General features: G+C 39.3%; 1 protein-coding gene across 2 annotated transcripts in view; it reads right to left on the minus strand.

Moving 5' to 3' along the window:
• Positions 1–12078, minus strand: part of ADGRG7 (adhesion G protein-coupled receptor G7) — a 76988-nt gene extending 64910 nt beyond the window's left edge. For both annotated transcript variants that reach the window (XM_045193583.3, XM_024558171.4), the window contains exon 1: positions 11697–12078. In XM_045193583.3, coding sequence (XP_045049518.1) covers positions 11697–11811 — 115 coding nt within the window. In that variant the 5' untranslated portion in view covers positions 11812–12078. The remainder of the gene's footprint in view (positions 1–11696) is intronic.
• Positions 12079–12443: the final 365 nt, after the last annotated feature.

Below are 12443 nucleotides of genomic sequence, written 5' to 3' on the forward strand. Positions count from 1 at the left end.
ACTGATGGGCACTTAGGTTGCTTCCAGCACTTGGCTATTGTAAATTTTGCTGCTATGAACATTGGGGTGCATAGGTTCTTTTGAATAGGTATTTCAGGATTCTTGGGTATAATCCCAGCAGTGGAATTGCTGGGTCAAAAGGGAGTTCCATTTTTAGTTTTCTGAGGAAATTCCATATTGTTTTCCACAGTGGCTGCACCAGTCCGCATTCCCACCAACAGTGCACTAGGGTTCCCTTTTCTCCATATCCTCTCCAACACTTGTTTGTTTATGATGGCCATTCTCACCAGTGTGAAGTGGTATCTCATTATGGTTTTAATTTGCATCTGTCTGATGGCTAGTGATGCTAAGCATTTTTTTCATGTGTCTCTGGGCCCTTGGGATGTCCTCCTTGGAGAACTGTCTGTTCAGGTCTTTTGCCCATTTTTTAATTAGGTTGTTTGTCCTGGAGTGGAGTCGTGTGAGTTCTTTACATATTTTGGAGATCAAACCCTTGTCTGTGGTATCATTGGCAAATGTTTTCTCATGCAGTTGGTTCTCTTTTTATTTTAATGCTGTTTCCTTTAGCTGTGCAGAAGCTTTTTATTTTGATGAGGTCCCACTTGTTTATTCTTTCCTTGAAGTCCCTTGCTCTAGGGGACATATCAGTGAAAATATTGCTGCATGGAACATCTGAGATTTTCCTGTCTATGTTCTCCTGTAGGACATATGGTGTCACAACTTATATTTAAGTCCTTTATCCACCTTGAATTTATTTTTGTGTATGGTGTAAGTTGGTGATCAAGTTTCATTTTTTTGCATGTAGCTGTCCAGATCACACAACACAATTTGTTGATGACACTATTTTTACTCCATTTTATGCTTCTGCCCCCTTTGTCAAATATTAATTGACCATAGAGACTTGGGTTTATTTTGGGACTCTCTATTCTGTCCCATTGGTCTATGTGTCTGTTCTTATGCCAGTACCAGACTATTCTGATTACATCATATCTGACTTTCAATAAAAATTACAAGATTTATTAAAAGCCAAAAAAAAACCAAAAACCCACAACCCACAGCCATATAGGGAACCTATCTGTGTAGAATGGCAAATGTAGTCCAGCCCTATTGGGAAGCCCATAGGCGTGTGGTGGCACACAGGGTGCCAAACCCACAGATCGGTTCTCCAGTGGGAAACCAGGCCTGCATTGTACCTAGGCTGCTTTGGGACTTGCCCTTGCTAAAATTCCCTCACCCTGAGTTGAAGCAGCAAATGCTTACTGCATATCTTTAAAGTAACTTCCTGAAGTCTGTACTGATTCTCCCAAGGACTGAAGTGTAACCAGACTAATTACTCTTATCATTCCCTTGCATTTGCAACTCAGTAACATCCTTTCCTTTGTTACCTATAAAAGTAACCACCTAAAGCAAACCTGAGCATAATGAATGAGAACCTTCTTTGATGTATGCTATTAGAAAGCCAAAAAAGCCTGTCAAGGAAAGGGTCAAAGCACTCTCCCCTTGAGAGAGTGGCCGAGCCATCCCTTTTTCTCCACAGGACTTCGGTACTCCGTGTGAATTTGTTTCGTCTCATCCACGACACTGTGGACACTGCTGGTCAGAGTCCACATCAGGCCTGAAGAGATAAACCAAGCATCAGAACCATACTTATAAATGACAAAGATTTTGGAATTATTAGACTAAAGATTTTAAATAATTATGATGAATATACTCAGATACAATTAAAAAGTGGGCAACATGCAGGAACAAGTGGGTAATACAAGCAGAGAGATGAAAACTCTAAGAATCAAAACCGAAAGCACTATAGCAGAGATAAAGGTTGCCTTTGATGGGTTCATCAATAGGCTGGACATAGCCAAGAAAAGAATCAGTGAGCTTGAAGATATGTTAATAGAAACTTCCCAAACTACATAGCAAAGAAAAAAGAATGAAATATATAACAGAATGTCCAAAAACTGGGGGACAAAGGCTAGACTGACAGGCTTCTAAGGGTCCATTTGGCTCTGACTGCACATGCGTCATAGTAGAAGCACCTCCCCTGTGCTACCTTGGCTTCTACTGGGCAAGTGCCCAGCAGAGGAACTTCTCCTGCTGTTCTTACTTCTTCCCCGTAATGATTCTTCCTGCCTGCTGCAGAGGGCAGAGGATGCCCTGGAGAGCATATGTATTGTTCAATTCAGATCCCTAGTCTATTATGCTTGATAATGTCTGATTCCCTTTACTCCCTTCCTTAATTAATATCTACCTACCTATGCCAAACAAAACCAAAATAGAATTCAACTAGAAATTAATCACAGAAAAATATCTGGAAAAGTCCTCAAATATGTGGAGACTAAACAACATACTTCTAAATGGTATGTAGGTTAAAGAAGTCTTGAGAAAAAATTTAAAATATTTTGAACTAAATAAAAAAGAAAGTGAGATTCAGCAAAAGCGGTGCTTACAGGTAATTTAGAGCATTGAATGTATATATTAGAAAAGAAGAAAGATGTCAGATTAATTATCTAAGTTTTTACCTCAGAAAACTAAAGAAAAGATCAAATTTAGTCTAAAGGGGGAAAAAAGAAAACAAATAATAAAATTTTACAGGAGAAATCAATGAAGTTGAAAACAGGAAATTAACAGAGAAAATCAATGAAACCAAACGTTAGTTATTTGAAAAGTTCATTAAAACTAACAAACCTCTAGCCAGTTTAAGCATGAAAAAATAAAGAAGGAAGGCACAAAATACTAAAATCAGATATGAAAAAAAGGATTATTACTACTGATCCAAAAATATTAAAGTCATAATAAGTAATAATAACTCTATGTCCACATATTTGATAACTTAGATAAAATTAACCAATTTCTCTAAGTATATAGTCTACCAAACTCACATAAAAAGAAATAAATAATCTGAATGGGCCTATATTGATAAAGAAACTGATAATAATTAATAACCTTCCAAAACAGAAAGCACCAGACCCATATTCATGATTTTTTAAAAAAACACTCTTAGCAAAGTAGGAATATAGGGTAACTTCATTGACTTGATATAGAACAACTACAAAAAAGCTACAGCTAACCTCGTACTTAATTATGAGATATTAAATGCTCTTTCCTAAGACTGAGACCATGGCAAGGACGTCCCTTCTCACTACTCCTATTGAACATTTTACTGAAAGTGACAGCTAATTCAATAAAACAAGAAAAGGAAATAAATTATATTTGGATTGGGAGAAAAATTAAAACAGTCTTTGTTCAGAGATGACATAATTGTCTATGTGGAAAATCCCAAAGATTCACAAAAAATAAAAATAAAACAAAAAAAACAACCCTGGAAATAATAAATGATCACAGCAAGATTTTGAGGTAGAAGGTTTACGTGAAAAAGTAAATTGCTTCTCACTAGGAGTTTCTGCACTGTGCAGATGGGGCAAATCCAGATTCTATGGCCAGGGGTTTTAATTACTTGTCATGACTTCCCCTCTCCCCCCATTCGTGACCCTGAACAGATGACAGAGTTATTTAATACTTCTCTGGACTAGTGAGAAGATCTTTGTAAATCTCCTTTTCATGGTTAAGACAGACCTTTACGTCTTCAGTTGCTATGCCTCTGGCTCCGAGCTAGCGCCCCTACTTCACATAGGGGAGAAGTCCTGCCTCCTGTCCCCATGCGTGCATGGGAGCCACAAACCCAGTCACCGGAGATTGCCGGTAACTGCTTGCTATTGCAGTATTAACATTTCTCTTAGTTTCTGCAAACTGGGATTTTCCTTCAAGAGAGAAAGCCTGCTTATATATTTAAATTATTGTTGTATTTTGTTCTCTGCCTCCATGTTTGCTAGTAGGAAGGAGACCTATGTATGTTTACTCAGTCTGCTTTTTTTTTTTTTTTTTTGCTGTAAGTCAAGAGTCATTCTTACACTTGAATATTTTGACCCCCTTTAGACTACAGACCATGGATTATATTTTTAGGTCCTTGCACAATGCCAGATGCACGGAAGGTACTAACCAGTGTGTGCTGACTGGCTTCTTTGCCACTTGAATTTTGATCAAGGGCACCAAACCCAAGCTGAGCAGTGCACTCTATCGTAATCACATTTTTAACACCTTGTGCTCCCTAGTTCAAGACTCTACCCTCTGAAATACCTAAATCACCCATGAAATATAACAGAAGTAGTATTGGTATTTCTAAGCCTCTGTCTTTTAAGTAAAAAAAATCAGACTCGGAAAGATTAAATGTCTTGTTTATATTATATAACTAATTTTTAGAATTATGGACTCATAGAAGTGACATTAGCTATTCAGTAGCCCAACTTCCTTATTTTATATGCAACACACACAGAGCACCTTTTGCATAAAGAGTAACTTGATCCAGATCAATAATTAGTTGATAGTTGAGCAGGGACTGGAATTCAGATCTCTTGGTTACTGATCAAGTCCTCTGCTCCTTCCCCACAGTGCTTGCCTTTACTTTCTTTTTTTTAAGATTGTATTTATTTAATTTTTGAGAGAGGGGGAGGGAAGGAAAAAGAGAGGGAGAGAAGCATTGACATGTGAGAGAAATATCGATTGGCTGCCTCTCACAAGCGCCCCAGCGGGCCCAGAACCCAGGCCTGCAACCCAGGCACGTGCCCTGACCAGGAATTGAACCTGTGACCCTTCACTTTAGGGGCCAATGCTCAACGTACTGAGTCACACTAATCAGGGCCGTGCTTGCTTTCACCACAGTGCAAGCAAGTGAGCATCAACTTCTTTGTGCTTGAAAATCCATATACTGAAACATTTAATAGTAGCATTTTTCTTTTATAAAATTGGTATGATGTCAATACCACTTCCCTACAGTCTTTCAAATTTTAATAATTAAGATTTCCAGAAATATTAGCCCCAATTTCAAGCCTTTACTACATGTTATGGAAAACTACCTGCAGAACATATGTGACACATGTATCATACTGTGTGAGAAAATAACATAAAATACTAAAAATTTCAAATGGAAAACATGAATTTCTTCTTCTAAACTAGAGAAAATTAGACTTCATTTTGAAAAGTCTAGTTTGATGAAGTGGGTGAATAAAAATAGGTTTCATTAGTCAAAGAAATTCCATCAGGAAACTAGTGTCTGCTTAAGAGTTTATAGGGATTTAAAATCCAAGTATCTCTTATTTATCCCAGGCCAAAAATTTTAAATATTCAGGTGAGAATAAAGTTTACTCTTACATGAGAGAAAAATGTTTAGGAACATTAATCTACCGTGGAAAAAATTTAAACAAATAATTACATAAAGTGTAATCATTGTTTAAGATGAAGGTTGTTCAATGTTAACTACTTACATATCTCAGTAAACTGGTTAATATTTTAATAAACTTCCTCAATGATGTAGTATATAATATGAATGTTAAAAAAAACAAATGCAGGAAGATATGGCAGTTCTTAAAACTGTTTCTGTTTCGAGATAGTCAATTGAACTTAATGATTAAACTTATTGTAGACCTTTCGTCTGATAAATTGTTTCAGTCCAAAGGTCTAATCTAGGTCAATGGTATCTATTCAAGGTATAATTCAGGGAATGGAGAAAACTATGCACTAAATTATTTTAAAATTCATAGATTAAAAATAGTAGCCAGCTGTAACAATAGCCACAGGGGAGTGGGGAGGGGATAGTGGGGAGAGGGGTATATAGGAGCTCCTATAAAGGACACAGGACAAAATCAAGGGGGAGGGTGGAGGTGGGGGAGGGAGGTGGGACTGGCTGGGGTGGGGTGGAGGGAAGGGGAGAAAATGCAGACAATTGTAACTGAATAAAAATAATAAAATTAATTTAAAAAATAAAAAATAAAACACTTAACCACATTATATTCAAATTACTCTTATCAGATTATCAGCAGATTTGTCAGGCTTAGGGGTGATCCTGTCATCTTACCTGAGCCAGACTCCATGCTACAGGAATTTGAATTGGAACTTTGAGAAAGATCTTGCTTTTGTGTGCTGGATCAGGAATGTAGCTCAGGGATTACCTGAACCTATATTTTCTACCATATTGGTCCCCAAAGTAGATGAAACTATTTTGCAAAGAAACATTACAGATTAATCTATATAAAGAAAGAATAAAATAGTCTATTCTTTTGGCAAAAAAAAAAGAAAAGTAGCCAGCGCTTATTGAGTGATGACAGCATACTAGACATCGTCTTAAACCTGTAAATATATTAACTCGTTTTATCCTCACAACAGCCCTACAAGGTAGGGCTTACTATTTCTCCCGTAATGGGAAAACTGAAACAAAACATGTTGAGGAACTTGCTCAAATTTACTCAGCTAGTGCTGGCATTGGAATTTGAACGCAGGCAGTCTGGCTCCAGAGCATTTGTTTTTCTCCTACTCTTGTAGCTCTGCCCCTAAACTCTAATGTGTACACTCTTCACCACCGTATTCTATCATAGATCTTCTGCAGTAACGTGTCTTATGAAAGACCTACGCATGCTGGTTGCTTTCAGAATTTCAAATGACTATATCTTACACCTGGAAATCAAGGAAAGCCCCACTAAGATAAGGTTCTAGACTCTTAATTTAAGAAAGTGACTTAGGAGGCATGTGAGATCTTGTTTGCTGGCAGTTGTCATCAGTTTTGGCTCAAATAAACTAATACAAATTCTCCATACAAAAAAAAAGTGACTTTTCAAATGGAATCAGCAATGTAAACATCATTAATTCTGATGTTAAAATAGTTCATGCCCCTCAGCCAATTACATAACAAAATTTATTCCTCCAAAAATTTTCTTCCCTTTAATAGGAATTATTTTCTTGACTTGGAGAGTAGTAATATGCAGAAGTGAGACAGGAGACCAGTGACAGACCAGAGAGAGGTTTCCAACAGCAGGATTAAGACTAACACTACAGCCACCTAAAACCCAGCCTTCTCTACTCAGAAAACACTTCTCTGGACCTTTGTTTCTTGAACCCCAAAGTGCACCCTGTCCTCCAGGAACAGGCATACGAGCCTGGTTTGTTACCGAGTTTGTCTCTTGAGGAAGTGCTGTAATTCAGTAAAACGAAAGCCAAGTATCTGTGGACAGATTATTTTCTGAGACCCAATAAACTCTCCTCGACCTCTCCCCCACAACACACATTTCTTATTATGCAAGGATTTCAATGCTATGAAGTCTAACCTTGGGGCTTGGGATGTTTCAACCGACTAAAGTCTCCCCTTAGCCTGAGGCATGAGCAAGTCCTGTGATAGGGAATGGAGGGTAGAGCATCTGGAGAGGACTGGGAAAAGCAGTCGTGAGGGCAGAGAGCAGAAGTCCTAACATCCAGAAGAGGCCTAGTCATCACTGCTAATATGTCATAAGGTTAAGTTACACTCTCATTGGTAAGAGGTAAAGAAAACATCTCCTACTGCTATGATTGTGGACATCGACGATTACTTCAGGCCTAGCTCAAGTTGGAAGATGTCAATGGAAAGACACACAATAAAGCCTAATGATGTTTTAATTTTACTTTTATCACATGCTGTTTGTGTTACAAGGTTCTTGTTAGTGGAAGCACAACTCCACCAGAGATGGAGCACCTTATATATGCCCATTCTGAAGATACATAAGATAAGTAGGATATTATTCTAGGAAGAATGCCCAAAGTGAAAAGGTCAGAGAGCTGTCAAAAGTTAGATTTGCTCCAATACAAAAGCGCCCAACAAGATTGTTGAGCATAAGGCTACACAAAAGAGGCCACACACAGTTGGAGAGACCTTAATGAAGCCTAAGTCACAGAAATGGTCAACATGTTGCATTGCTTGGGGCAGAGAAAGAAAACTAAACTGGTGTCTGTGTTAACTATATAACCAAATCCAGAATTACAGTATTTTAATATTTTGAGGCAAATCACAAGAAATTGGTAACTGTTATTTCACTTTTGAATACAGCTATTTGACAACTCTTATTAGTTCAGTTTCTTTTCTTTTTTTACATAATTCTTTTATTAACTCATCAACTCTGTATTGGGAACTATATTTCAAGTACTATTTTAGCACAGGGAATACAGATTAATAAGTCAGGTCCCTGATTTATTCTAAGAGCTTTCATTCTAGAAACGGAGAGACAGAAAATAGCAAACAAATAATTAGGAAATGATGAGGTGATAAAAGATATGAAAAATACATGTGAAAGAGAATGAATAGGGCAATAACCTTAGACTGGGCGGATAGGGATGGTCTCTTTGAGGAGGTAACATTCAACCTAAAATCTCACCCACCAAAGAAGGAGATATGCATGTGGAACTCCCAAGGAAGAGTTTCAGGCAACCTGATACCATCAGACAAGAACTCCGAATCTTGGGCTCCGTTTGAAAATTGCAAAAGTCACCCATAGTTTTGAAAAAATTTCTACCAAACAAAACTTCAAATGCATAGGACATCTTGTTCCTAGGAGCATAAATAGAGTAAGTATTGCATTTGGTGATATTTTTGTGGTTAATACACGTTTGTATCTGTGTTTACATCTATATTATTTATATGCATATAAATATCTTTATTGAATACCTATTAAAACATATTATTTCAAAAATATTGTGATGCTTTGGTAAAAAAAAAAAGATAATTAACATTACAATGTTTTCATCAGCAGCATATAAAAGTGCCAAAGACAAAACTAGCGATCCTAAAAGAAGTCTCCTCTATACACATAAAACACCGTCAACTGCATCAGTACCAGAGCCCTGAACCAAGATTTTTTCTAAGTAGTCTTATTAGAAATAGGAGCCCAATAAAAACCTTTTGTGTACTATACAGGAGATCACTGGCTTTCTAGAGGTCGTGTCTTGAAGCCCTTCTTTGATATTTAAATCAATGATTCACTTAAAAAATAAAAAGGTAAACTCACACAGAATAATTAGACAGAAATGAGCACTCTTGTGATTTATTTGATGGTCAGCGATGTTGGGGCTGTGTGCATGTGAGGGATCTTTTATTAAAGCAAACCCCCAGGATGAACAGGAAATGAACAGTGTTGAAGGCAATGCAATCCGAATGTAATCCCTTTTTCTGTGCTAGACAAGAAGACCCATGGCAGATCGTCATGTAACATTGCAAAGATGGGAGGAAGTGCTTTTGCACAACACAACAGAGGTGGCAAAGTTATGGCAGTTACTCCACAGTCAAAAATCTACAGACACCAGTCAACGACTCCAAAACCTTAAAATTGAAGCACGAATACTCATCCACACTCTAGAAGCAGCATTAGTAGAGTAGATCTCATTGACCTGAAGACAATGGGATACCCCAAAGTGCCTAACTTTGCCTAGCAAAACAGCAAAATGCTCCGATTCTATTGATTACTGCATGTCTTTGTGAATTAGGTTTTTGGCCACAGTTGCCTCAAAAGATGAATTAATTGATTGGGTTACCAGTATCTTGCTTCTAGTTAGGCACAACAGTGTGGGAATAAAGAGCACAGATACTGGAGTCAGAACGACTAGATTCCAAACCAGATCCAACCCTTTCCAACTAGATAAGCTTTAAAACATTCTATGAGTCTCAGTTTCCCCATCTGTAACACGAACATAATAATATCTGCCTCAAAAGCAGTTGTCAGACCCTGGCCAGTGTGGCTCAGTTGGTTAGGCCTCATCCTGCAAATCAAAAGGTCCTGGGTTTGATTCCCAGTCAAGGCATATGCCTGGGCTGCAGGTTCCATCCCCAGTTGGGGTGCATATGGAAAGCAGCCAATCGATGTTTCTGTCTCTCTTTCTCTCACTTCCACTCTCTCTTAAAAAAAAAAAGTGGTTGTCAGGATTAAATGAAACAAGATTTGTGAAATTTTTAGCATAGTACCTAGAATATACGAAGGATTTTTTAAATTGTCAGTTTTATAATATGAAATAATGAAATACCCATCATTCCTTAAAAAATAAATTTAAACAATTAATCTCTGTATCCAAGTAAAGGGACCAAAAGGAGACCATTCAATAATTACATAAGATGGGATGAGATGAGATGGAGTAGAATGAGTGGAAGGGAGTGGAGTGAAATGAACCCAAATTTTTCCAAAACAAAATCTGAACAAAATGCACAAGGCAAAATATAACAGCAAGCAGTTTCAGTCTTTCAATCCTTCTCTTTAAATGATAGTCATAACCCCCTCCTATTTAACTCAGTTTACCCAAAAACCTGAGGGGTGTCCCTTATAAAAAGAGCCAATTGAAATTCTGCTTAGAGCAAGGAAACGCTTTTCTTTTCTGAGGAGCTTGTGTGCTTCTGCGTGGGACCTTACTCTGCTTGGGTGGGGCCTTAGCCCTCAGGGAGCTCAGGGATGTGTTTTGTATTTTTAGCGACTCCCCCCTCGCCTTTGACCTTCGTAAACTGTCTGTTCCCTTCCCTGTCCTCTTTCTTAGGGTGTGTGTACTTTGGTCCTTGTTTTGAATGGTCCTTTTGTTCCTGGATCCTTTATAAGTCACCACAAATTTCCCTTTAAAAGTAGATGTCATATAAAGGAAGGAAGAAAAAGAGGAAGGAGGGAAGGAGGAAGTTTTTTGGTTTTTTTTTTTAAGTTTACTGTTAAATAAGGTCTTATAAATTTAGGAGCCTTAATCAGACAAACTCTAGAGTTCACAATTTTTTTTAACTTCAACTAAACTACCTTACAAGCCTTAAACACATAAAAATACATTTTCCTCAAGTTTAAATATAACTATTTTTGTTCTGATAATTTTCTCATGCTAGTTCTCTAAAGCCTAATTAATACAGTATTCTCGGGGGGGGCTGGTGGGGGGCGAGAAAAACCACCGGATCTGTCCTCAGCCACCACTCCGCCCGCTGCGGGTGCTTTGACTCCTTAGTCTCCTGCAGCGCATCTTCACCACGCTGCCTTTGCTCCCCCTGGTTCCCCACCTTCCGTCTTCCGCAGGTACCTTCTCCGAGGCCAAACCGCCTTTTCTCTTGCCCTCTCCTGACTGCCCATTATTCACCGTTACTTACTCCGTTGCTTTAGAAACGCAGTGTCTTTCACAGAGGGGGAGTGCCGCGCACACCCAGCTTTGAACCCCGTACGGAGAGATCCTGCCCGAGGGAGCCGTGTGGGGGTCGCGCGAGGTCTCCGGGCGAGTTTCTGGGGCTCTCCTTCAACGGCGCTGTTCCCCACAGCACTGCCCTCCCCGCCCCTTTCCCGGCTCGGCTCTAGCACAGAGTAGGTGACTAAAAAATATTTGTTGAATAACCAGGAAAATTGTTTTCTAAATTACCGGAATTTTTGAGTAGTTTTCTGTACTTGAAAAGGGAGACGTTTGTGTGCATACCATAATATTTTATTTACAATCCTAGAGAAAATATTCTTGAACTTCCTTCTTGAAATGAAATTTCACTCTACGTATGTTCGATTATTTGTGTATGTGTGTGTCCCTAAGTATTTTCATTTCTTAGATCTAGCTAAACAAATCCAAACGTGTTATTAATGATTTTAATTACTACTCTGCTCTGCTCAGTCTGGGGTTAAAAGAGCAGAAAGAGGCCGATTCAATCATGTCATCCGTCACCTTGCCCACTCATACACAGTCATTATGTACAGCAGTATGCCAGCCAGCGACTGACCCTTGTCCTCTACATCTCACACACAGCACCTTGGTGGGCAGCCGCAGCCTCCACACGGCACTTTCCGGTACTGTGGCAGGTGTCAGGGACAGAGGCTCAGTGCCTTCTCCCCAAGTTAAGCATAGGAGGACAACATTACCTCTCTGGATCCTGACCACGGCCCTCCAGATGCCCAGTCCCAAAACGACGGTGGTCAGCAGCCCACACACAACGGCCACCAGTGTCCTGAGGTCACACGCTCGCCAGGAAGCCATGGGAACCCAAACCAAAGATCCACTCCTGGGTGAAAACGACTGGCTTCTCTTCTTCTCACGCTGGGAAATTTAATCAGAAACTACTCCAAAAAATAAAAATAACTTTTTCTTTCAAGCATCTATCGGGCAGATGTCCTCATTTTCAAAACTTTTTGAGCATAATCAGGCAGGATGCAGTTCCAGTCATCTAATGAAAGGTGCAAACTCAGCTGGCAGTTTCCTCACCTTCACTGAGTGAGAACATGAAAAAAGTGATTGCAGTCGGGGAAAGGAAGATACCGGGGCAATAAAGAAGAAGGGGAGGGAATAGGTAACAGGGTCAAAGGGTAAATGTCCTGACAAGCAAGGAAAGGGGGAAGGGAACAACACAAAAGAAGGCAGAGAGGACTTCCCACGGCTCAGCTCCCTGCGCTTTCATTATGAGGCTCTAGAACACAGACTCCTTTGTGGGGAAATGAAGTAGGTTGTCAATGAGAGGTTGCAGAGTGACAGCCATACCTGAGTCCAGTACTTGCACTTCCCAAGGAGCCCATGCTTGGACAGCTGCAGGTGGCGGGTGGGTGTCATGGGCACAGCGTGGAGCGCACTGGAGCCCAGGTTACAAAGTGTCTGTTATGGGCTGAATCCCGCCC

This window comes from Desmodus rotundus, chromosome 2 (assembly GCF_022682495.2).
Source record: "Desmodus rotundus isolate HL8 chromosome 2, HLdesRot8A.1, whole genome shotgun sequence".
NCBI lineage: Eukaryota > Metazoa > Chordata > Mammalia > Chiroptera > Phyllostomidae > Desmodus > Desmodus rotundus.